Source organism: Epinephelus lanceolatus, chromosome 4 (assembly GCF_041903045.1).
Source record: "Epinephelus lanceolatus isolate andai-2023 chromosome 4, ASM4190304v1, whole genome shotgun sequence".
NCBI lineage: Eukaryota > Metazoa > Chordata > Actinopteri > Perciformes > Serranidae > Epinephelus > Epinephelus lanceolatus.
This window is the reverse complement of record NC_135737.1, coordinates 36,978,085-37,005,298: the sequence shown is the minus strand read 5'-3', so window position 1 is coordinate 37,005,298 and position 27,214 is coordinate 36,978,085. Positions and strand designations below refer to the sequence as shown.

The window sequence follows — 27,214 nt, the reverse complement described above, 5'->3', positions numbered from 1 at the left end:
CCGCCATTGCGGATTTTGGACAGAAGATCAGCCGTAGCCACTGCTATCCATCGATGCAGTGCAGAAAGCACACACAGAAGGGGGACGTATTTAACATTTTAACTGATACCAGATTCCGGGAACACGACTAACAACGCCGCATATTACCCTTCATCGTGTGTTTTTTGTTTTCACTGACTGGCTCCGACCTACACGTACAGTGAGGAGGTCGTAGCTAGCGCGGTGCTACTGCCTAGCTAGCTAGCTGTACGGCTAGGATTTCAGGACTCCGGTGAAGCTCAAGGAAACCACCATGGCTCAAATCCTGCCTATCCGCTTCCAGGAGCACCTGCAGGTATGTGGGCAAACCTGAAAACTGTATGAACACTAACATCAGCGTTATTTGTTGATTTTCCCCGCTAACGGCCGTTTGACAGCTTGCTAGCAAAGCTAACGGTAAACGTCAATACCCGCAGCAAATGAATGACCTCCCCTCCCCCGTTTAGTCAGCAGCTAAGCTAACAACTAGCTTTTCAGGCTAGCAGCTCTCATTCATTGCACTGATGCTGTTGCCTCGCCGACTCAACGCTAGCCGATGTTAGCTGTCAACGACGACCAGGGGGAGAGACTAGTTATCATTGAACACTTATTCTGACCTTCAGTGACCAGCTATTGTGTTATTGACCTATGCATGGCTGCATTTTGGTTAGCAAATAGCTATTACATGAGCTAGCTAACCGTCACAGTTTGTGTCGTGAGGGATGTTGGAGTCACGTCATTTAATTGCAGCCGTGTATTCCTTCGTTGAACATCCAAGTGTATCGTTAGGATGGCCGATTCAATGCAGCTGTAATGTTATTATCACACAGGCCCCCTGGTGATGCTGATGATGTGTCAAGTGATGCACTGAAGCTAGCTAGTAGCTGTGAAACTGTGGTCAGCTGCAGTCCGACTGGAGCCTATGTCATACCGTGATGTTGTGTCACGACAGGCCATTTATACAGCTGAAGGCAGAGTCTGAGGTTTTTCTCTGCGTTAGATGGTGCTCCATGTGAAATGTTACCTTCCCATCCTGCTGTCGGAGGTGAACCAGGTGGTCCACCCATCCTGCCTGTAATGACATCATCATTTTTCTCTGTCTTAAACATATACATTATGAAAACACCTAGAAACGGATTAGAGACAGCTCAGTCAAAGTCAAGATCAGCTGGTACATCCCAGTTTCTGATTGTGTGCGGTTATTAGACGTATCCAGTGGTCTCACCAAAACCTTAAATTCGAGATTTAACCCTACAGAAGGCAGTTTCTATGTGGCCATGTGCCTGTTAATTATATTTATATGTTTATATAGAGACGGTTGTTTGTTATCTAGCCTACTCATTGATAGAGACAGGGTGGACAAAATAACAGAAACACCTGTCAGTTTAACTTGGTACAGTCAATAGTGTTAGGTAGGTGTGCCTAATAAGCTGGTACATAGTCCACACCACGGGTGATTACCATTGGAGAATGGCACGATACATCTACTATTCCAGTACAGTTCATAATGACTTTAACGACAGAGCCCACATGTATCGAAACCAGTATAGAGTTGGAAGAACTACTGCAAAACAGACTAATAATAATCACAAATTCATATTAAGCTCCTCTTTTCTAACCCAAGGACACTTTACGTACAGAAAACAAGACTACAGATAGTTGTTTTGACATGTGCTTGTCAGGGTTTAATACCAACATAGCCACTTGTTCTGTTAGGTTTGGTTGTACCAATAATTTGAAGATATCCTTGCATATTTAGGATTTTAAAAAAAAAAAGGAAAAAAGTGATCAGCGTAATTTAAAAAAAAATAAGGTAAAATTGTGGTTTATGGGACACTTAAAAGTGTAAGCTCATCATCCTATTTATAATGAAAAAAAAAATCAGATTTTTTTCTGATTTATTTTTAAGTGTGACTTGAAATGACTTCAGAGATGATGATGCCTTAGGTGTTAGTAACATGATGTCACCTGGCCACATGAGCTCCAGCACATCTGCTGTCTTTACATAAAGGACTACAATGTAAATATGTGAAGTACTTTAAATTATCGTTTCATCCTTGACATCATTTTGTGGTAAATTGTGTTGGCTGTGGATTGCTCCTAAAACAAGTCTATTGTTCATATCTCAGCTCCAGAATCTGGGAATCAACCCAGCCAACATTGGATTCAGCACTCTAACCATGGAGTCCGACAAGTTCATCTGTATAAGAGAGAAAGTGGGTGAGCAGGCACAGGTCGTCATCATCGATATGGCTGACCCCAACAATCCCATCCGCAGGCCCATCTCTGCAGACAGCGCCATCATGAACCCTGCCAGCAAAGTTATTGCTCTCAAAGGTAAGCTGTAGCTGAATTTCATATCTAGCGCTGTTAGCACATAGCTCTATGTGCCACCTAGAGAGGAGTGCGCTAGTTTTCTGGAAGCAGATAGACTAAGAAGTAAACAGTTAAAGTTTTGGCCGGTCACATATGTTGTTTTTCTAATACATTGGGTCATTGTGTAAATTTTGTTTGTGTTGTCAGTCAGTTATGTAGCTTTCACAGTCTGCTTTTCATTTGATGTTCATATGTAGACCACCCCATTTCTGTTTGTCAAAAGAAGGGTTGAGTAACTAATAGTGTAACAAATTTAAATGTACAAGACATTGATATCTTAGGGAAGGTAGTTATAGTATTAGTGGTAGTAAAATGTCATGCTGTCATGAATGCTTTGTCTATTTTGCTTGTTTTTGCTCTTTTTTCATTTCCTACTGCTTTCTTATGTTTGCAGACGGTGAGTTGAATTTTACATATCATGAGTTGTCAAAGTGTAATCCTGTTTGCACTGTCTTGAGATGTTTGCACAGTTGGTAATTTTAATGAATGCTTGGATTTGCAATAACACAAGCAAGCATAGCAAAATTAAGAGGGCAGCTTAAAGGACTGTATCTTTTTTTTCTTTGTTTGTTTGTGTGTGTTTGTCCCATTTGCTGTACATATATTTTATATTACAGCTGGCCATTTTCTTAAACATAGTTGAAGGAATAGTCTGACCAGACGTTACCTCACAAATAGCAAATTTGAAGGCAAACATAGGTAATGTGAAAAGCACGTAAAGGTGTAAATCTGGCTGCCTCTTTATTAGAAAAAAAGCGTGTCAGCATTCAATAACACAGCTGCTGTAAGCTGTCAGTCACAATCTGAAGGCAACCACATAACAGAATACACATCTCCGCTAGAAAATTGATATGTATAAATTGAGTGTTAAAAATTCAATGAATAGCAAACCCTGGCATAAATGGAAAATCAGTTGAATTTACGGAAATGTTTCAAATTATTATGTGCATTGGAAAATGGTTGGTAGTAATGTATAGTACGTATGTATGTAGTAAAAGGGCTTAAACATGCAGAAAAAATGATATGGTCATTTAAACAGCGGCAAAATTAAGCAAGCAGTGACATTTAGGGTAGTCTTGAATAAATAGTGCATCGTTGTGTATTGGCTGTCTTGTGGACAAATTGGTATGAGGTTGGGCCAGTTTAGTCTGCCTGATGTGCAAAGCACAAAGGCTACACTAGTTGTTCTCATTTGAGTGGTGTGCCACATGTGTGTGATTATATTAACTGAATTTATTCTTAATATTTGTATAATGTCCGTCTTCAGAGGACCATACATTTGTTCGGATTTGTAGATGACTGGTATGTTGTTTTGTTTTGTTTTGTAGCCCAGTGATGCAGTCAAAGACAACATTGTGACATGTAGCAAAGCACAGAATAATCACACAGGGAGAGGCACAGTCACTTACAATAATACATAATTTAAATATACATATTTTATCAATTAAAGAGCAAGCTGAAATGCACATCTTATACTTTGTCTTGCCTGGGTCTATTCCAGCTCCCAGTAAGAGAACAAGCAACCTTGACAGTGACCTGGCAAGAGAGTGAAACTGAGCTAAAACAATGTTTTTTGTTGCTAATTTTATGCATCAAAAATCTGTTGTTTAGCATTATTGTGTAGGCAACTAGAGTTGCAATGTCAGGGTTTTGAGAATGATGATGATCATGGGTTAATCTGCGACAACAGTCCCCCAAATCAGCTGAATGTGCAGGGACAATCTTGACCAGCCAGCCCCAGGACACTGCAAAGACCAAAGCCAAATGTTGGTCTTTCTTGTGGTTGCTTTCCTCAGTTTGGCCTGTTTGTGGACGCTGCTGCTTTCTGGGTGTACGAATGTTCATAATATGCCAAAGGAGTAGTTTTAAGTTGCTTATAGAACTGCTTCAGTATGGGTTGATTGAAGATAACTAATTGCAGATTTTCACTTCACTACATGTCACTGTATTTTATGTAGGCAGTGTATTTTTCAGTGTACCGTACACATAGTATTACCAAAACATTTGTTCAGAAATGTCACTGTACGCATTCCACTCATATACTTTATTAACGATGAGTTATAGGGTTTCGTTTGGTTGAGGCTTGCTTGGGCCTGATTGAATCTAAATGTACATCTTGGGCCTAAAGAATTAATGTTTCCTCCAGTAAGACCAGAAAAAACAGAATGGGCGTTAGTGCATCCGTCCAGCATCCTTCCTATCATTACATCTGTCTGTGTGCTTTGTGGTCTTCTTTTGCTAATCTGCATTCAGACCCAACCCAAATTCCCATATCCCTCATTTTAGGATTAAATTTTGATGTGAATCCCTTAAGAGCTATAACAACACGCCTGGAGTTTCATTTCTCTAGTAGGTGGTGGGGGTGGAGGGCTGGACACAGGCCATAAAGCCTCATTTTGACTTGCACTGGGCACCGTGTTTTTCTGCAGACGTTGGTTCCTAATAGAACTGGTTTTGGCTGAAAAGACCTGTGGAGAATTGGACCATTGTATCTAAACATAATGAAAAAGTTATTGTTGATCCATTTAAGAGGAACAGGAAGTGTAGTAGTAGCCGTAGTAGTAGTAATATCTCTAAGCAAGCATCCAGACTTAAAATAGCACTGTTTTATTGATGCAGGCATCTTTATACAAGTACAACTGGGATGAAGAAATTGGATCCAGGAAGTCCAGTTTGAGTGTTAGATCCTGGAGTTTAAAGGCTAATTGGACACCAAAACACTGCACAACATTGTACATCCTACGAGACAGGATTTTATAATTTAGGAAAATAATTATAGTGACAATCGTTGTAGCATCCTTTGTAGTGATACCCCAACATTGCAAATGAATCTAGCTGGACTCTGCACCTGTGCAGATTGAGCCAAAGTAGCACCTTGCCTTATGACATGCATAGCGTGGTGGAAAAAGTTGACCCAGGTTCAACTTTTTTTGGCGCTGTCCTTTGCGGTGTCAACCATGGACTCATTGAAATGAATGAGAGGACTTAATTTTTGATGCAGTGCTGATGCCAGTCTGATTACAGCCTAGTGTGTTTGACTTCCTCATAATTAAATATGTTTTAAAGATGAGTTTCCGCTCCAGATTATCAGAAGAGGTTTGCATATCCAGCCTCAGCTGAATGGATATTAGTTGGCAGTTTATTGCATCAGACCGAACTGAATGCAGATCCAACAGTGGTTGCCCCTTTGTTGGTCTTGCCTCTTGTTTTGACACTGGTACTGGCTTTCTGTATGGTCCTTTGGTGTTACTCAAACCAAACCCTGACTAGTACCAACATTTCTCCAGCAATTGGAAGTTGGTATGCCCAAATTGTAGGCTATGTTTACTCCCAAAGTCTGCTGTGTGTTGTGTGTGGTAGCTTTAGACACTAACTGATTTTTTTTCACTGTTATTATTAGAATGTTTTTGGGGCAGGGCGGCGGGGGGGGGTCACAGCACTTATCTGCGTCACTGTATATTAACCTCAGTTCTGAATGTTTTCAGCTGCAAAGACCCTGCAGATCTTCAACATTGAGATGAAGAGCAAGATGAAGGCTCACACAATGACAGATGACGTGACCTTCTGGAAATGGATCTCCCTCAACACTGTTGCCCTGGTCACAGACAACGCAGTCTACCATTGGAGCATGGAGGGAGATTCTCAGCCAATCAAAGTTTTTGACCGTCACTCCAGCCTGGCAGGCTGCCAGATCATCAACTACCGCACTGACGCCAAACAGAAGTGGTTGCTGCTCATTGGCATTTCAGCGCAGGTAATTATTTTGAACAAATATTGTTAACACGTGTATTTGTCTCTGTTTCGAAAAACAGTTAACTGCATTAGAGAGCACCAGTGCCACAGTTAAATAATATACTTAGATCTAACTTGCCAGTAATATACAGGAGAACCATTTTTTTTTGTTAAGTTTTCCTCCTTTTTTATTAGCAAAAAAATAGTATAATTCAGACAACATATGTATCATTTACATTTGCAGTAAATTTGGCCCCAAAAGAAGAACAGTAAAATCATTTAAAGTTCAATTTTGTCAGTGTCCACACATTGATACCACACTGGAGAGTACTGCTGTGAACATTTTTCCCCCCCAAAAACCTTCAAATGTGAATTTGTTTTTTCAGTCCCATAAAGCACAAGTGACCCTTGATCATTATTTGACCCCAACAGTGCAATTCTAAATACACTGGAAAGCCATTTTTTTATTGGATCTTCTGAAGTCTACCCAGTGGTTAGATTGAACAAATTTAAACTGTGATTCGTCAGTCCATAGTATGTTCAACCCTTGGCTAAACTTCCATTTCTATTTTGACATTTTAAGAATATCTTTGCTTAAGTAGAACACTGCCTGTTAATTCCAGCTTGTTACAGGCACTGAAACAGCAAACTGTTTCTACATAAATCTGCACACATTGTGATGCCAAGCTTCCAGTTTCTTTTACTTGTGGCTGGTATTTTGTTCCACTTGCTGCTTAGAGGTATCTTTTCCCTCTTTCTGTCCAGTCAGTTGTCAGTCTGGTTGAGCAATTGTACAGTAGTCTGTTTTCAGGGATTTAAATATCTGCTGCATATGCACGGCAGTGTGCGTAAAATTTAAGCTGTGCATGTATTACACAGCTCAGTTCAGGGCTGCCAACTCTCATGCACTAACTGTGAGACTCACAATTGACACTTTTTATATGCTGTCATGACACATCCGTTTTCTTCAGAATTAAAAATAATTTAATAACACAAAGAGGACACAGACAAGACAAGACAAGATAGTAGTCATGTTCAGAGTGACCCTGACTAGGCATTTTAATGTAAATGTTTGAGAGGATTAAAATGAAAGTTAGCTCAAATTACAGGATGATCCTGTCTATAACCATGTAAAATCAGAAGTAATTAAATTATCTTGCTTGAAATTAAATTCAAAAGTTAATAAAGTATGTTGTGAACAGCATGTTACTGCCAATACAGTGGCATTCAAAATATACAAACTGTTACTTAAATATTGTTGGTGTGCTTATTCTTAATAAAATTTTGGTAGAAATTAAAAAATGTGAAAATCCAAACTCACCAAACCATTCAGTTTTTTCCTTTAATTAGGCCCCCATCTGTATGTTTGTATTAAATATTGCAGTTTAAGTTTGGTCACAGAAACAGCAGATTTGTTATCATAGACTTCATTGATCTTGGTGATGCTGGAAGCAGAGGTATTAAAGATCAATAAAGCCTAAAGGGAATGATTATAAATCACAGACGCCTTTGGCCTAACTTGTGGCCTTTCTCTCCTCTTCAGCAAAATCGTGTTGTCGGAGCCATGCAGCTGTACTCAGTGGACAGAAAGGTGTCTCAGCCCATCGAGGGGCATGCCGCAGGCTTTGCACAGTTCAAGATGGAGGGCAACACTGAGGAGTCAACCCTGTTCTGCTTTGCTGTGCGAGGACAGGCAGGAGGAAAGGTAAGAATTGCCAGAACTGTGACAACAGACCTATTTGAAAAGAGAAAATCAATAAGAATTGGGAGCATGCGCAATCCTAATCAAATGTTCTTCTTTTAAAAGAAAAAACAATCCTGTAACCTGACTTTGTCTCATTTTGTGTTAACCCCTTTTTGCTCCTAGCTGCATATCATTGAAGTGGGGACTCCGCCGACTGGGAACCAGCCATTTCCAAAGAAAGCTGTGGATGTTTTCTTTCCTCCAGAAGCCCAGAATGACTTCCCAGTTGCCATGCAGGTACAAAAACTACTTACAAGGAAACATATAGAGCCTGTACTTGTTGCCTGATGTGATTTTTCAGTAAACAATATTCCCGCCTCCTTTGGTGGGAAGCAAACTCTTCATTGGTTCATCACTGCCTTTAACATTTTCTTTAAATGGGTATTCTAAAAAAAATTATGAATCGTCTACACTTGGGTTGGATTTTGCTAATGACAGGTATTATTTAAGTGCTGTTAAAACATGAAACTGTTACTGACTCATTATTTGATGATGAGTTAATGTGTTGAAATTGCACAGTTTCAAAAAGGCCATTCTGATCTGTGTGAATTCAGACAGGGACCTGGGTGTACTTAATCAGCTCAGGGTCGAATGGTTTGCTGAAGTGCATTTTAATGTATCTTTTTGTTTAGCATTTACACTTTCTAACCAGATTTCTCTTTCTGTAAATCCAGATCAGTTCCAAGCAAGATGTAGTTTTTCTCATTACCAAATATGGCTACATCCACCTGTATGACCTGGAGACTGGGACTTGTATCTACATGAACAGGATCAGTGGGGAGACTATTTTTGTGACTGCCCCCCATGAGCCTACTGCGGGTATCATTGGAGTCAACAGGAAAGGACAGGTACTCTAATGTACACACTCTGGCACACATTTATGTAAGAGAGGGAAATTTGTGTTAAGATTAAACTTCTGTTACCTTTTTACATTCTTAAAGTGACAGCAGGGCACATAACATGGATGCATGTTCACGTTAAGATCAAACTGGATCATAAAACCTCTTTGCCTGCATGTTAGTTGGTGTAAGTGCTCAATAATTGGCTATAACAACACATGAAAAAATTATTTCTCTATTGTGAAGAAGAAAATATTCTTGTAAAGTAATTTAATATAAATTTTAATTATCAAACATTAAAAGTAAGCAGTGTTTGACAGACGCTGGATTACTTCTTATTTGGACTGACTAATGAGACGGCATCAGGTGTCTGGCTTGCAAATCTTTGCAGTATCCATGCAGTGTAATGTCAATGAGTGCAGGCTGTTTTATAATTGTCTGTGGAATAGCCAGGCTCATCATAAATCTTGTTGACCTCTAGGATACTTTGCTAATTATCTATCATGTTTAATTTGGGGTGTTGGTTGTGCCAAAATGGTGTTTGTGGGGGTTTGAAATGGGTGACAAGTGCAACCAATTACAACCATGAAGCAGTTGTTTTAAAAAACAGTTTGTATTAATATCTTCCAAAAACATGACATAGGTGTGCACACAGATATAAACCCATAGTGGTTATATCTAAATCTTTTTGTTTGTCTGTCACTGCTGATATTTGTTAGTGATTCACTTTCCCTGTGGTATGTCAGCCCCTTTTGTCTGTCAACACGGGTCCTTGGGTGTTTCCGTGTGACCTTGACAGAGGAAATCTCTGAAAATAACAGACTGCAGCAGCATCTTCAGTGTCAGGCGGCATGTGACATTCACAGCAGGAGGGCTAAGCTTGGCCAAGCAGACTGCACAATCTAATCCTGTTATTGCTCTTGGCTCTTACCTGCAGGTCTACCAGATAGAGCTCAGTTTGTTGCAGGCACGCACACACACATACACACAAAATGTAATACTACACACCACAATCCCTCTTTGTAATTGAAGAATGTGACAAGTACACGTGTTAGGATATAAATCATTTAAATCTATTTGTTCATGAGGAGGCACACACAAAGGAGGTGCCAACATTTTACTGTTACAGTTCAGAGTGCACTGGTTATATGAGCAGGTGTCAAATTGTTGCTAATAAATTTTCAGTATCTGTTCCTTTCTCATTGAAAGGCACATGTGGTGCCACTTCAGTTTCCTTCACCTCCACCAGATCCTTGCTTCAATTTCACTTAACTACCATAGCCTACAAACTGTAATTTGGAAGGCAAGGATGTGTTTTTTGTCTACATAGCTCATGGGAAAGGCAGTTGTTGTCACACTGTTGACTTCAGTGAAGCAGGGTTTTTTCCATTTATGTTGTTTCTCAGTCATCTCTGACTCCTGCAGTGGCCATGGTGTCTCAAAGTGCAGCTGTAGGATTACGGCAAGCTACGCTGTATCATCTTTAAACATTTTTTTATTTTTGGGCATGCGCATCGATGGCGGAGGGACAGCGATCCTGCTTTTGGCATTGATATTGAAAGCTCATGTCCATCAATTTTTTATTTACAATCAAAATCATGGCACCTACAGTAGTGGTAGTTGTTTTTTTTTTGTTTTGTTTTGTTTTGTTTTTTTAAATGGACAGATGAATAAAATACATGAAAATGCATTTGTTTGCATTGTTTTAAAGCTATCCATTAGGAATCTTATGTTGCATGCAGATAATTAAGAATGCAAACATGCTTTTCCAGGTGTTGTCGGTGTGCGTGGAAGAGGAGAACATCATTCCCTACATCACCAATGTGCTCCAGAACCCAGACCTGGCTCTCCGCATGGCTGTCCGCAACAACCTGGCTGGTGCTGAGGAGCTCTTTGCCCGCAAGTTCAACACCCTCTTTGCAGCGGGGAATTACTCAGAAGCTGCCAAGGTGGCGGCCAACGCACCCAAGGTACTGCCAGTGTGCAACCGTGCACTCTGTGCGGGGTCAAGCAATGTGACATTATTCACAGTTCAACTAATACAAGCTCAGACTGTTAAGACTAAGCAGATTTCTTTAGCTTAGCATGACAGTAAACACCAGTTTTATGTCAAATAAGTTTAGATTTGCATACCAAAATGGTTTAAAAGCAGTTGGACAGATTAACCCCCTGCAGAGGAAGTTTCTCAAAGGAATACAGCCATGAATGTCACTTTAATGTAACTTTACACCGCCATTTTTCTATGCAATACTCAAAGGTGATTTTCCTAAAACCAGATCTTCCCATTGTCACTTAAGTACTTTGTCAATTATCTTTTCTTTCCAGGGTATCCTGCGCACCCCAGACACCATCCGTCGGTTCCAGAGTGTTCCAGCCCAACCAGGCCAGACGTCTCCTTTGCTCCAATACTTTGGCATCTTGCTGGACCAAGGCCAACTGAACAAGTTTGAGTCTTTGGAGCTGTGCAGGCCTGTCCTCCAGCAGGGACGCAAACAGCTGCTCGAGAAATGGTTAAAAGAGGACAAGGTATGTGTCCAGTTGTTGGTCATTATTTGGCCTGAACTTTATTGCCATGAAAGTAAAGTACATTTTAGCCTGAAACGTAAAACTGCTTTATTCAGTCCTTGTGAAGAAACCTGTGTGGATAATTTAGCTCCTGGTAGAAACCTTCTGAACAATGATCACAGAAGGAATTCTGCTCGGGAGAAGCTTCAGTTGTAATCTACAGTTTTCACCACTAGATGCCACTTAAATCTTACACACTGTTCCTTTAAGCCTATGGCATTAGCATAAATTAGCCAAGTGGCCAGCAGACTTTTCCTCTACTCGTAGCTTAAAAATGGCATGTATTATTTCTACTTTTTCTTACTCACCATTGGTCTTGGTCACTGCATCTCCCAACAAAACTGCACAGGTTTTCAGCCTAATATTGTTAAAACAGATCGGCTAATATTGCTGCAGCAAGAGAAACAAGTTAGCAGAGTTAGATGCCTAGAGAGGTTCGTGGTGTTTGCATATAGCATGTGCTTTATTTATTGAATCCACAGTATTACCACTCTGCTCATCTGTTCCTGGGAGGGGAGTAAATATCCTCATTGTCTTGTTTTGGCTGCTTGCCATTATCTGCCTGGTACTAGCACTGTGTGGCGGTGACACAGACGTGCTCTGGAAATTTCAAAATAAAGGCATATTTTTAAGATGATGATATGGATTAATGTTTTCACTTTACATCAATAACATTGGATTGTCGATCCTTTAATCGATACATTGAACCAAATCAATGGAACATTGCACACCCAGTTCTTAATTGCACTCTTTGTTTTTGTGTTTGCAGCTGGAGTGCTCTGAGGAGCTTGGAGATTTGGTGAAGTCTGTAGATCCTACTCTTGCCCTCAGTGTCTACCTCAGAGCCAACGTCCCCAATAAGGTCATTCAGTGCTTTGCAGAGACTGGACAGTTCCAGAAGATTGTCCTCTACGCCAAGAAGGTTTGTGGCCATGCCTGACTTTGTTATTCCAAGTTTATCTTGTATTATATTAGAGGTACAGAGAAAGGAGAGAGAATATGATCCTCCGTAAGACTATTTCGCAAACTTTTAATCAATGTTCCGCTGTTGTCTTTACATTTCTGTGTTTTATATGGTTCAGTTGTAGCTATGACACACCTCAGGTGTAGGACTATTTTGCTTAAAGATGTGTTGTCCCTGTAGGTGGGCTACACTCCAGACTGGATCTTCCTGCTAAGAAACGTAATGCGGATCAGTCCAGAGCAGGGTCTTCAGTTCTCCCAGATGCTGGTTCAGGATGAGGAGCCACTTGCTGACATTACACAGGTAAAAACAAAGACCACATCTCAACCATTTATTAATACCACAAGCACCTACATGTCAGATAGACAAAAATAACATGGTTTTCATCATGTAAGATGGTTTTCACCAAGAGAGCAGGATTATGCGAATGCTACTGCTCCATACCCAATAACCAAACAATTAAATTGAAGGAAGCTGTTACTTGATTAAAAAAAAAAATCCAAGCACACAGTCTTTTGGTGAGGAGTTTGACATGATTATTTCCCTCTTTTGTGTCTACAGATTGTTGATGTGTTCATGGAGTACAACCTGATCCAGCAGTGCACATCCTTCCTACTAGATGCCCTGAAGAATAACAGACCCATGGAGGGTCCACTGCAGACACGCCTGCTGGAAATGAATTTGGTGCACGCACCACAGGTACATAAACAACCTGATTTAGAATTGGAACACCACAATTTATTTTGGCTGACAGATGTCCACATGCCCAAAAAATAAAACAATCATCATCTTGTTCAGTTACAGATTTGTTTTATATAGCTTCATTGTTTTGCAGTTAGACTTTCTTTTTCTGTGCTTTTAGAAACTAACCCTTGAGGTTTCGCTCTCTTTTCTCTAAAAAGTGTCTCAGTATGTTTGCTTTCTACAAAAAAATCAAATTCCCCATGCCTATATGCAAAGTTTCTTCCCAGCAAAGCTTAAAAAATGTTGAAATGTCTTTGTCCCTGTGTCATGTCTTGCAGGTTGCAGACGCCATTCTGGGCAATCAGATGTTCACCCATTATGATCGTGCCCATGTGGCACAGCTGTGTGAGAAGGCCGGTCTCCTGCAGAGGGCACTGGAGCATTACACCGACCTGTATGATATTAAGCGCGCTGTGGTACACACACACCTTCTCAACCCAGAGGTACAACGCAATTCAAAGAACAGAAAATACAAACACTACCAGCAACAAATATTGATAACACGTCACGGTTTTCTGTGTTCGTTGTTGTATTGTTGATTGTTCTATGTTTGTCTCTGCAGTGGTTGGTGAATTTCTTTGGCTCCTTGTCAGTGGAGGATTCTCTGGAGTGTCTGAGGGCCATGCTGTCTGCAAACATCCGCCAGAATCTGCAGATCTGTGTCCAGGTTGCCTCTAAGTACCATGAGCAGCTCACCACTCAGTCTCTCACTGAACTTTTTGAGTCATTCAAGAGCTTTGAAGGTAAGACAGGCATATACTGAGTGCCATTTGCCTTTCCTGTGCATTTTAAGAAGATTTAAAAGATAGTTGCAGTTAGTTCTCCTGCTGATTTGGACTTTTTTGTCTTTCAGGTTTGTTCTACTTTTTGGGTTCCATTGTGAACTTCAGCCAGGATCCAGAGGTCCACTTTAAATATATCCAGGCGGCCTGCAAGACAGGCCAGATCAAAGAGGTGGAGAGAATCTGCCGAGAGAGTAACTGCTATGACCCTGAACGTGTGAAGAACTTCCTCAAGGTCAGAAATGGATTAGTGCAGAATAAACATTTCACTACAAACATTTCTGCTAGTACTCTATTCAGACCAACATTCAACAAACATAGCATTTACTAGCTAATACTTTTTTCTGTAATTCTCCTCTACAGGAAGCCAAGCTGACTGACCAGCTGCCTTTGATCATTGTGTGTGACCGCTTTGATTTTGTCCATGATCTGGTCCTGTACCTGTACCGCAACAGCCTGCAGAAATACATTGAAATCTACGTGCAGAAGGTACGTTACTGCTCGAAGGAAGACGTATAACACGCTTAAAATGCCTCACAAGGATCTGCAGGCTTGTCTGGTGATCTCAGAGCAGGGCAATCTTGTATCAGGAGAGACTTCAGAGGTTTGGGTCAAAGTCTATTGGAGCACACAGACTTGGGGCAACAAACCTTATTAGAGTGCTTAAGTTTTGATACCAGGTGCGTCTTCATGAGAGTCAAACAGTACAGAGACTCGCATTCTCTTAAGTAAATAGCCACAGGTGGGACAATAAACTGCATGTAGGCAGGGTTCATAATTCTACAGTAATAGAATAGAGAAAAGGAAATGTATAGATACCTAGCTTAGTACTGGCACATCTCTACTTCTGAGCCTGGTGGAAATGGTGTTTTTTAAAACCCAGAATGATGAATAAAATATCACTCAACCTACAATGAAAGGCTTTTGTTTAGTCTGCCATGACTAAAAACTGCATCCTGTGTCGTGTTTGCTCTCTCAATCCCCCTAAGTTTTATACTGCCTCACTGATGCAAACAATACCTTAGATATTGGACTGCCTCACTCTACTTGAAGAAAACTATTTCTTGCATTTTTTTTCCATGAATATGTAGTAACTTCATGATCATTTATTCCAGGTGAACCCAAGCCGTCTGCCAGTAGTCATTGGAGGGTTACTGGATGTGGACTGTGCTGAGGATGTGATTAAGAACCTGATTATGGTGGTTAGAGGGCAGTTCTCTACAGATGAATTGGTGGCTGAGGTGGAGAAAAGAAATCGGTAATTGAACTGCATGGCAATAGTGGAATCATTGAGTCATTACTTAGCCTTACAGAGTCATGAGTCAGCAGCTTGTTTTCTCTTCAGTCCTGTGAAATCCTTATTGTCTATGTTTCTCCAGACTGAAGCTGCTGCTGCCTTGGTTAGAGGCCCGTATTCATGAAGGTTGTGAGGAGCCTGCCACCCACAACGCCCTGGCCAAGATCTACATCGACAGCAACAACAACCCTGAGCGTTTCCTGAGGGAGAACCCCTACTACGATAGCCGCGTGGTGGGCAAGTACTGTGAGAAGAGAGACCCACACCTGGCCTGTGTGGCCTATGAAAGAGGACAGTGTGACCAGGAACTGATTCATGTGAGTTTAAACTGAAATCATACTTTTAAAAAGGGCTGAAAAATATGGGTAATTTTATAAATTAAGACTATTATGTTGGAAATGTGCATACGTTACTTTCATAACATGTCACTGTTGTTGTCGCTCATGCTAACTGTTTTTGTGTATCACGCTTCAGGTGTGCAATGAGAACTCCCTGTTCAAGAGTCTGTCCCGCTACCTTGTCCGTCGCAAGAACCCTGAGCTGTGGGCGAGCGTGCTGCTGGAGACCAACAATTACAGAAGACCACTCATCGACCAGGTCTGACCCCTTGGCATATCTGACACTAAATTATGCCACATGAACTGATTCTCTTAAATTGTTAATACAAAAAGCTGCTGGCATTTCAGATATTTACTTAAAACATCAGCAGTAGTGTATCAAGTCTGTCGTCACTCTTTGCTGCAGGTTGTCCAAACAGCCTTGTCTGAGACCCAGGATCCAGAGGAGGTGTCTGTTACAGTCAAGGCCTTCATGACCGCCGATCTTCCCAATGAGCTCATCGAGCTTCTGGAGAAGATTGTCCTGGATAACTCTGTCTTTAGCGAGCACAGGTGAGAGAGGCTCGATGTTACCTGTATATCCCAAAGTTGTTTTTTTTTTGCTGGCTACATTTTCATGATTGTGAAGCTGATAGACGCAGCTACAATCTCCAAAACATCAAAGATATTTGTAGGGCAGTAAGCAGCAAGTCACTTGAACCTAGTCTTCAACTGATGAACTGCTGTAATTTTTGTAGAAGCATCTTGAACTGCGTTCACATTCAAAAACACTCAATTGAGAATGTATTTTGCTTTTTTTAGTAAAATTATAAAGTGAGTCTTTTGTTTGTTTTTTCAGAAACCTCCAGAATCTGCTAATCCTGACAGCCATTAAAGCTGATCGGACACGTGTTATGGAGTACATCAATCGTCTGGACAACTACGATGCCCCAGACATTGCGAACATCGCCATCAGCAATGAGCTGTTTGAGGAGGCCTTTGCTATTTTTAGGAAATTTGATGTGAACACCTCTGCTGTGCAGGTAAGTGAATCACTGCTTGTCGTCACATAAGCTTTTATACTGTTTTAAATGGGGCATGCTATTCTGGTGTCCATACTTGATCCAGAACCTGACGATAATGGCCACCAGTGTTATTGAGCTTGATCTGAATGTTGTCTCATCTTGTCCAGGTCCTCATTGAGCACATTGGTAACCTGGACAGAGCCTATGAGTTTGCTGAGCGCTGCAATGAGCCACCAGTGTGGAGTCAGCTGGCAAAGGCCCAGCTTCAGAAGGGCCTGGTCAAAGAAGCCATTGACTCTTACATCAAAGCCGATGACCCCTCTGCTTACATGGAGGTGGGACAAGCTGCAGCCCAAAGCGGTAAGATGAACTTTATCAGACCAGCTTATTTGATGTTTAGATCTGGAGAATTTTAGATAAATGTTAAATACATTGTGCTTTATCATTTATTGTTTTATTTAGTAAAAACAGTGTTCTGGTAAATATGCAGTAGACTGATGTGCTGTTGAAACTGATTGGAGTCGATTGTTGTGTTCAGGAAACTGGGAGGACCTGGTGAAGTTTCTGCAGATGGCCCGTAAGAAGGCCCGCGAGTCGTACGTTGAAACAGAGTTGATCTTTGCTCTGGCTAAGACCAACCGCCTGGCTGAGCTGGAGGAGTTCATCAACGGACCCAATAATGCTCACATTCAGCAAGTAGGTCCTGGGAAGCATACGCACGTCCAGCACACATCCACACACACACATTACCTTAATTCACTTTCACTGTCCATTTTTCTTCAGGTGGGTGACCGTTGCTATGATGACAAGATGTACGAGGCAGCCAAATTGCTTTACAACAACGTGTCCAACTTTGGCCGTCTGGCCTCCACTCTGGTGCACCTGGGCGAGTACCAGGCAGCTGTGGATGGAGCTCGCAAGGCCAACAGCACTCGCACCTGGAAGGAGGTGAGAAATGATGATACAGTTTCATTCTTAACTCTTTACAGAGAAAACGTTCTTTGAAGAGTAAAGAGTCAGAGTTCAAACAGCACGAAGCCTTCCTATAGTGTCAGTAAAGACAAAACACATTGTTTGATTCAATTCTCTTCTCCTTCAGGTGTGTTTTGCGTGTGTAGATGGGAAAGAGTTCCGTCTTGCCCAGATGTGTGGCCTGCATATTGTCGTCCACGCCGATGAACTGGAGGAACTCATCAACTACTACCAGGTAACTGGGGCCTGTGTGAAACTCACCTGTCAAACTAATGCCTCATTTCCACTAAATGGTTCTACTCAACTTACTTTTGGTACCAGGTCCTTCTCTCTCAATCGTTTTCCAGTGCAGATAGTACCCCCCTCAGTGTAGGCGGGTTTCTCATCTGATCGTCATAGTGATGCCACATGAATCTGCCAATGTTACACTTGCAAAATTATTTCATCTGCAACCAAGTAGAGGAACGTCTGCACTTTCTTAGTTGTGCTGCGTAGTTTTGTCGGTGGCTTAGCTATTTATCTATTTTAACAATAATAAATATATGTATATGGGGGTGGTGAGAAGGTGAGATATTAACCAAACTTCTCAAAGTCTCCAATGAAATAATCTCTTTCCCCCGAAATTAAGGGTTGAAAATGCAAATTTAAGGTTTTGCAGTGTTTATTTTGGTTGTATTTCTGGTTTAAAGCGTTACGGTAACTGTCATTACGTCTGCCTGTACCCTCCAGGACCGCGGTTACTTTGAGGAGCTGATCACCATGTTGGAGGCCGCCCTGGGTCTGGAGCGTGCTCACATGGGCATGTTCACTGAGCTGGCCATCCTCTACTCCAAATTCAAACCCCAGAAGATGAGGGAGCACTTGGAGCTCTTCTGGTCTCGCGTCAACATTCCAAAGGTAGGTGAGGGGAACAGCAGCAACATCTTGATATCATCTTTACAACATAAACATGTAACATCCTCTTATAAACTTTTGCCGAACTAACCTATTTGTGTGTGTGTGTGTGTGTGTGTGTGTGTGTGTGTGTGTGTGTCAGGTTCTCAGGGCAGCCGAGCAGGCCCACCTCTGGGGGGAGCTGGTGTTCCTCTATGACAAGTACGAAGAGTATGACAACGCCATCATCACCATGATGAACCACCCAGCTGATGCCTGGAAGGAGGGCCAGTTCAAAGACATTGTCACCAAGGTTAAAAAAAAAAACGACTTATACTTGATTATTGATGCTAATTTTCATTTGTCATTCTGGTAACAAGTTATACTATTATAACAACAATTCCAAAGCACAATACTGACCTGTTATTGTGGTATAAATCATTTGTAGATGTTCAATTTGAGTATACGTGTGTTCTTTTTTTATTGTAGGTGGCAAATGTGGAGTTGTACTACAAGGCCATCCAGTTTTATCTGGAGTTCAAACCATTGTTACTGAACGACCTGCTCATCGTCCTCTCTCCAAGGCTGGACCACACACGTGCTGTCAACTTCTTCAGCAAGGTCCTGGGCCATTATTGCTTTCTGTAAACAATTCTCAAAGTGTTTGGTTGTATGTATGGTTGTAAGTTATAAGTGACTGTTCCCCGCTCAAGTAGTTGGTTTTTGGTTGAGAATGATATATAAAGCAGTGAAAATGGGCATTAATGGTTTATTTTTCTGATTGATTGTTCAGGTGAAGCAGCTGCCTCTGGTTAAACCATACCTAAGGTCTGTCCAGAATCACAACAACAAGTCAGTAAATGAGGCACTCAACAACCTCTTCATCATTGAGGAAGACTATGCGGTATGATATTTTAATATTGTACACTGTGTATCATAACAGATAAAATCGTAATCTATGTTTTAGATGTTTGGGGCTCTGGTTGAGGTTATGAAAAAAGTTTGTATTTGTTGTTTCCAGCACAGCGCACTCAGTATCAGTGATCAAATGTTTCACCTGCAGGATAAATGTTTTCACAGAGTTGTATTTTCAGTTGTATCTCATAATCCCCCCCCCCCCCCCCCCCCTCTCTTGTCTAGGCACTGCGCACTTCTATCGATGCTTATGACAACTTTGACAACATCTCGCTGGCCCAGGGCCTGGAGAAGCACGAGTTGATTGAGTTTAGGAGGATCGCAGCCTACCTGTTCAAGGGCAACAACCGCTGGAAACAGAGTGTCGAGCTCTGCAAGAAGGACAAGCTCTATAAGGTGCGTGGCCCCTAAAACACTTTCAGAATATGCTCCAGTTCTTTTTAAGTAATATTTCTTTTTTCACTTTCCCCGAGTCTGGTTTATTGAGCTGTGATTGTGCTTTCATCTCTGCAGGATGCCATGCAGTACGCATCAGAGTCCAAAGATATCGAGCTGGCCGAGGAGCTCCTGGCTTGGTTCCTGAATGAGGACAAGAAGGAGTGTTTTGCCGCCTGCCTATTCACCTGCTACGACCTGCTGCGGCCAGATGTGGTGCTGGAGACCGCCTGGCGACACAACATCATGGACTTCTCCATGCCATATTTCATCCAGGTCATGAGGGAGTATCTCTCTAAGGTGGGTTGGCCAGAGGTAACCAGCGTTTGTGGCGTATCAGGACAAAGTAGATGGCTTTGTGAGAAGGTTTTGTAGAGAGAAAAGTATGTTGCATCGTGTTATAGATACCTATTGCAATTCTAAGGTAACTACAGTGAGAGAATATTGTAGAAGGTAGAGAGGCAAGAATACCCAAAAGTTGACTATGGATTTTTTCTCCTGCTTCCAGGTGTTGTTTTACTTGTTACATAGTATTTGCAAACTTGTACTAATCTGTGGAGACACACACATGTCTCAGGTTTACCATGTCAGACCTGTTCAGATTGGTGCACCACAGGAATAAATTAAATCAAATGAATCTTAAATGCTTTTCCACTGATAGGTGTCCCCATACAAAAGCACCAGCAGCTGTTAAAACGTGTTTGCAAATACTATTCAGCTCTAGGCAGTGTCAAACCGTATCACAGATAAGCCCCCCAGTACTGCCTATTCTTTCCTCCATTCATGCCCATCTTCCTATGCTTCTGTCGGTCACGTGTCATCACTGGTGTTTTCCTTTTCATTTGGGTCTCCATCCATTCAAGCTACTTTTCCATACAAATGTGTTCAGAGGAGGTTCATAACTGCTGTGTTGCTCGTCCTGCCATATTTCTCTGTTACATGGCGTCAAAAACAGCCCACCTATTGCTTTCATAACAGACAGCAGAAAAAGAAAAGTACATTATGTAGTTTATCTTGTTAACGTGTTTAAAGGCATACTGTGCAGGATTTGTCGCTTTCTGTTTGTAAACACTACGTTCAAACTTGGCCACTCCTCCTTGGCTCAAAGAGAAGGAAAGAGCAGTGGTGGACAAAGCAGTAAATCAGAGAAATAGAGTTTTGTTATGTTATGTTTTAAAGCAAAGAAAGTCCACCCACACCTTCGCACAACCCTGCAGGAAGGTGCTGCATTTCTGGATTTTGTGCATTTCCAACTGAGGTGCATTTGTCATCCTCTCTGCTTGGCTTCTCTGCTCTGTGTGTGCGTGCGGCTCAACCTCGCCCTTGATCAAAGAGCACACACACCTGCAGCTGGCATCCACAGAGCAAAGAGAGAGACAACTGGTCGCTACTTTTTTATAGAGTCCAGGCCTCACACTGTTATTGGCTGGGGGTTACACACCACTACCCATAGGTTGACACCCAGAAACAACTCGAACAAACCAAATTAATAAGAAAATAAAGGCAGAGGGCAGATTCTCTGCAGATACAGACATCACCACACACTGCTAGTGGGTCACAAGTGATAATTTAGGAGGATTACTTTGTCTAAGTCTATTTTTTTAAGGAAAATCCTGCATAGTATGCCTTTAAACTTACTATTAGTAAATATATGTATTGTATTTGTTACACTGTTATAAGCAACAAGGGGAGTACTCAGAGTACCAGAGTGATCTCAAGTCTGCATTTGTATCAAAAGTGGCGTTATTACCCGCATCTGTCTCTCAGGATTTTTTGTGTTTTCTTTAAGTGACAAGCCCTGTGTTTGCTCTTCTCTCTGTCAATTTCTATTTTGGGAGACTTCCATTTGGTTTTTTTTTTCCTCCTTAAGTTGCCTCTCTGAATTTCCTTTCCAGGTTGATGCGATAAAGGAAAAGGTGAAAGTCTTTTTGACCCCTCTCCCCTGTCCTGTAGCCTGTAGTTTGGAGGAGTAAAATTAGCAGAAACTGCATGACTCCTCTCCCCCCATGTCACTCTGCTGCTTCTGATTGTAAACTCCACATCTCCACTAGACCACCTACCAACCCACGAGACTCCAGAGCAGGGCTCTTCACACCCATCCCTCAGGGGTCTGCTTGGTTTGCTGGTGTCTGTGATGGCTCTAGATCAAGCAGCTACTGAATTAGGCACAAAACACACAGCAGGAGGAGGTGTGGAAATGTATTTCTTAAGTTCAAGACGTGACCATTGTATTCCTTCTTGACATTATTAGCGCTGACTGTAACTGAAGCTAGCCAGCATTAGCTCAGGATTTATATTTAATTTGTAGGATGACAGTTTTGTTTGTTATACTTGCACCTTGCAAACAGCTGTTAAACACCATGAGATTTTGCTGGAGGCCATTGCTAATTTTTCTTGTCCCAAGCCTGACTTAAACCTGCAAGGAGGGGGGGAGGGGGGGGTTTGGCAGCAGGAAACACACTGTGAACACAACCCTGACATATTACCACTTGATCTGGCAAACTAGAGCTTAACACAGCTGCCAAAGACACTAGGGCCTCATTTCCACTGCATGGTTTGGCTCGACTCGACTCACATTTCGGTACCAGGTGGTTTTCTCTATTTTACTTTTCACTGCAGATACTACTCCCTCAGTTAAGGTATCAGGGGATAGTTTAAGTTTAAGTTTATTCACTTTATTAATCTCCCTGAGGGGAAATTCAGTGTTTTCACTCTTGCTTGTCAATTACACACAGGTCTGAAAGACACACACATGCACAAACAGGACCTATACATGCACAAAGTGGAGAGATCTCAGAGTGAGAGTTGTTACATGTGTTTAGCTTGGCTATTTAAAGATAGTGGGTTTGTGCAGGATGTCCAGTGGTCGTTTATACTGCACCTTCTAGTATCGCCTCAGCTTACTTGGAAGCTGTGTCCTATGGCACTATGCAGTGGAAATGCGGTATATGAGTACAGTGAGAGTGAACAAAAAAAACACAAAGTTGTTGGCCAGAAAACCCAAAACAGAGCTGAAGATGCCCCACAGCACTGAGGGGAACAGCTTGGTCCGGTGATAATTTGCTATGCCCCATCACCATTTTCTCCTCAAACACACTGAGCCATCCACTTAAGCCAGCATGCCCATCAGCTCTATTCAGGCTTGGGTGAAGAGCGCCGCTCTGGATAGGTCCGGTCAGGTCCTTTTCTCACCAGACTTGTAGATCAGTTCTAATGTTAAACTGTCTTGTAACACCGCTCAGCTGCAGTCCGCTGCTACGCACCATCATCAATCATTTCAGGAGCAATGTGTTTTCACCTTGTAGACATTGTTAAGGGATCGTCAAGGCTTATCACATTGATAATTCTTGATTATATCTTTATGTTGAGAGGGGTGAGGGCATGTTTGTGTCTGTGTGTGGACAGTAGTGTTGTAGCATAGACTGCAGCTAAGTGTAAGACCTAATTTCAATAATAGAAGAGCCAGTGAGGCATTAGTTTGTTAAGGTGACCATCAGAGACCTTTCTATTATTATTTTCCATGTTTGTCTGTACTGCTGAATTTATCTCAACGCCATAGAAGAGCACAGAAGATAAAACCCATTAACTGTAGTACAGGCATTTTAAGAAAGAGGTATCCTTTGCTACTGTAAAGTGTGGTCTCTATAAGCAACAAACTTGAGCTTGAGTTTATGAGAGCAAAATATCTGCTTGGGTATGTTTGTTGGGGGAAACTTACATGTAGAGCGACAAGCATGCATTTCCCCCTCCCTTGGTAGCATCAGCAGCACTCAGGCCAGGCTAGGAGACATCGTTGTTGGCTGTGCCTGCTTCTGGAAACCTTGAACTGGCTGTACAAAACCATTCCCCTCCGCCCTCTTTCACACTCCCTCCACTTTGCTCTCTGCTTCTGTCTTTCTCTCTCATGCACTCTTCAAGAAGACAATAACTCAACTGCCGCTTCAGCATGTCTCTCAACCCTTCTCTTCTGAAACGAAAGAGCCTGTCTTTTCTCAAAACAGCCTGCTTAACCAGACTGACTGACTCTAGTAGTAGACCAGAAAGTATGTAGAGAACTGAACCCAAAACCACTATCCTGTTACACCATTTAGCATTGTCCTTAGCTGGTTTTATCAGGATATAAGCTGTGCACTGTCATCTGAGGGTAATATCTGAAGCTTTTGGCTGGCTGCTTAACTCTCTGAATTGTTTTTTTAGCTCTATCTTGAGTCCTTTCACTGCCGTTGTCTGCATCTGAGCTGCTTAGCAAATACTAAAGCACCACAGAAATACCAGCAAGTTGATACTCCAGACAGCTTCGTGCTTATTGTAGCTGTTCGTACACAGGCAGTGACTTAAATTGGCTTTGTCTAGGGGGCCAGAAGCATGCATTTCTAAATTTGAAAATTCTCAAACACACTGACGCCTTCGCACATTGTTGGCGATCACTTGTTTCCAAATATTGGCAATTGGAAAACACGGAATAGGCAAACATGGCGACAGATGTTTGCACAATGTTAATTCTTACCTGGAAGTATTTTTGATAGTTTCCACTAAAGGCAACAGAATTAGTCAATCAATTATATAAATAAATAAACTATTTTGTTATGTAATTAATTTATTTTTCAACCAAATATGCATCGAACGCGTTAATAAATGGAATATTTTTAGGTTTTGGACCAATGGTCAGACAAAACAAATCTTTTGATGACATAACCTCAATTGTGATGGGCATTTTTCACCATTTTTTGACATTCTGCAGATCATACAATTAATCCATTAATTGATTAATTAATTGAAAGTAATTGTTAGGGTACAGCCCTATTTTAAGCATACCCCATACTACACTAAACTTGGTATATGTGGTTTTGAATCCAGTACATTTTCAGTACTGTTAAATATCAGTTTATGTTATTCCTGTAACCTCAACATTGACTACAAAAAGTTTTAAAGGACTTTTATAAAAGAGCTTTTTTTTTAGCACTTTACCTGTCTCATAAATCAAGGCTAAGACTTGGGGCTGACAGTGAAGAGTGCATCAATTTTTGTGGATGGCACACAGGCGCAAAGCATGTTTCAGCCCCAAGTTTAATTAATACGCAGGGATCTTTAGAGATATGTCTTTCATAATCGAGTCTTCACCTCTGTTAAGTTCATAGAGCTTAAAAATGTATCATAATTATTACTGACAAATGCCTGCCAAAGGTTAATCAAGTTGTGTTTTGGTCTGTTTCCACCAATTTTAAAGTAAAAGTGTGCAGATATTCTGCTGGGAGATGAACAAACTAACAGGGGTGAAAATGATAAATGTTGGTCTTAGTAAGTTTATATGTGCTGGTGAGGGGTTGGTTCTCTACATACATTTCCAACATGTCAGAGTAGATGATTTGGGTGGCTGGATGGTGGGACCATTATTGCCCAGTAGCTGTTTGTCTCTGTCTCCTCCTTAATCCCTAATACTCTCGACAAAGAAGTGGATGTCCACCTGATAGACTGTTATAGCCAAGCTTCATAGAGTAGCCAGTAGCTCTCTAGTTGTAGTAACTCCTTCCGCCTGCTAGAGGGCCCCCCAACACTTTAGCAAGGCCTGCCTCCTGCAGCCTGTTTTTATTTAAATCTGGACTGTATTCGTCTTCGCCTGTCAGGAATGGTCCCATCCGTCAGCCAGTGAAATAACCCAGAGGTCAGTTTTTACAAACCCAGCGTCTCAGCCCTTGCTCTTCAAGAGCCCTGTCGGCCGCAGCGTAACTGAAGTCTGACATCGTCGCTGTTGTTGTGTTTTCCACAGGTGGACAAACTCGAAGCCTCTGAGTCACTGAGGAAACAGGAGGAGCAGGCTACCGAGTCTCAACCCATTGTTTACGGTAAAAAAGACAACTCATAGGTGATAATTGTCATAAAGGAAACCTAGAGAGCATTTTTTGACTATACAACCACAGTCATGCACTTTTAACTACTGATCTTTCTGTTGCAGGCACACCCCAGCTCATGCTCACAGCAGGGCCCAACGTGGCCGTGCCTCCCCAGCAGCCCTACGGCTACGGCTACACAGCAGCGCCAGGCTACGGCCAGCCCCCACAGCCCAGCTTCGGTTATGGCATGTGAACACCCAACATCTCCCCCTGCACCACAACTTGACTCAACACCTTCCCTCCATCTGTCCTTCTCTCTTTGTGTTCCTCACCAGCTTCCCATGGTCTTCTACTCACAACAGGGGCCACAAGCAAGCAACAGCCCACTCTCATTTTGAGTACATTTTTTTTATTATGTGAAGATGTTACAAGAGAAAACATTTAACTGCATTGAAGGACTTTTATTTGTATTGTTTGAAGAGAAATTGGACCACATGTTTGTTTTTTTCACATTCCATATTTATGACTACTTATTTAGAGTATTTTTTTGTCGTTATGTTATTGTCATGTTTTTTTATTGGTTTATGGTTTGTGCAGAAGTGGACTTGCTAAAGCTCAGCAGCAAACCTTTGAAGTAGGTGGAGGAGCATTGGATTTTGCACTCGTGAAGAAATTAATGTAGAGAAGCTCTTACTTTTTGATGTACTGAACGTGAACAGCTTACATTGTCTCGTTTGTCTGTATAATGCATTTCATCATCATTGTATATTCTGAGGAAAAAAAGGTTACATATAATATTTGAACATATATTGCCATTTCAATGGCTATAGCTAGCAACACTAAGTAATGATAGTATATTCTGCACAGGCGTGTAGCTTTATGGAGTTTTAAATGCATACAGACGTATGTCACTGTGTGGATGAGGGTTTGTGTGTGTCTGTGTGTGTCTGTGTGTGTGCGCGTGTGTGTGTGCGTGCGAGTGTGTGCGTGCGAGTGTGATCCGATGGTCTAAATAAGAATTTTAACCCCCTCTCAGCCTGTACTGGGCTATCCAATCCACCCTCTTAGGTGTTAGCTCTCCTTCATCGGCTCCATGTATTTAGGTGACCTCTTGTGCCGTGTACAGTGCTTGTGTGAGACTGTATCTGTGTATGTGCAAGGACGAGACCACGGCTACCAAACCCCAGGGCCCTTACCCCTCAACCGTACCGTGTGTGTGTATTTACTCGGAACCCTCCTCGTGCTGAGGTCCGCGTATGCCAGGTGTTGTAGTGTTTCCCTCGGTCACCATTACTTTTTTTGCGTGTACAGATGTGAACATGAAGAATTGAAAACTTTTAGATGGACTCCCCACCCATCTGTCCTCCACCCACTCTCCTGTCCTGTTTGCTCCTCCGTTAATGCTTTAGCAGCAAGAACAAACAAGGAGGCAGAAGACGACAGGCAGGTGGAACCTTTGGTGTCCTAATGACAGCTTGACTAGATCCATAAACACTCCTGTAGGCTGTGTGTTTAGATGGTTATGATGAAGAAAAATAGGTCTCAGTACATCCAGTTCTTTGTCAAGAATGGTCTGAAATAAGAGCCTGTATTTACCTTGATGTACTTAACTTCCTTACATGCTTTAAGCTGTGTGTGTAAAGTGTCATTCTAACCCTAACATAAGTTGAATTCCTTTCTGTTGTCATGCATATTAATAATAAAAGGGGATCTGTCATTGATAAATGGAAGAATATGACTCAACTGAAAGGGAAATACTAGCCTAAATAAAAACTAAAAATTGTA

At 41.7% G+C, this 27,214-nt stretch overlaps 1 protein-coding gene across 3 annotated transcripts; it reads left to right on the top strand.

The window, feature by feature from the left end:
- Positions 1-12: 12 nt before the first annotated feature.
- On the top strand, positions 13-27,214 carry LOC117259157 (clathrin heavy chain 1). Of its 3 annotated transcripts, XM_078167220.1 has the most exons (34): positions 13-334; positions 2,148-2,355; positions 5,880-6,148; positions 7,670-7,831; positions 7,994-8,107; positions 8,545-8,718; positions 10,482-10,679; positions 11,035-11,235; positions 12,044-12,196; positions 12,419-12,541; positions 12,800-12,937; positions 13,261-13,425; positions 13,545-13,725; positions 13,836-13,999; positions 14,128-14,253; positions 14,880-15,022; positions 15,144-15,378; positions 15,536-15,658; positions 15,806-15,951; positions 16,238-16,421; positions 16,571-16,763; positions 16,942-17,099; positions 17,187-17,351; positions 17,503-17,610; positions 18,105-18,272; positions 18,412-18,561; positions 18,738-18,869; positions 19,042-19,152; positions 19,389-19,559; positions 19,677-19,898; positions 21,494-21,514; positions 25,223-25,260; positions 25,366-25,441; positions 25,552-27,214. In XM_078167220.1, the coding sequence occupies exons 1-33, from the start codon at positions 293-295 to the stop codon at positions 25,394-25,396; spliced, it is 4,917 nt and encodes a 1,638-aa protein (XP_078023346.1). In that variant the 5' UTR covers positions 13-292; the 3' UTR covers positions 25,397-25,441; positions 25,552-27,214. The 3 variants fall into 3 exon arrangements, with proteins under 3 accessions (XP_078023346.1, XP_033486293.1, XP_033486295.1); XM_033630402.2 differs by lacking the exon at positions 25,223-25,260; XM_033630404.2 differs by lacking the exons at positions 21,494-21,514; positions 25,223-25,260.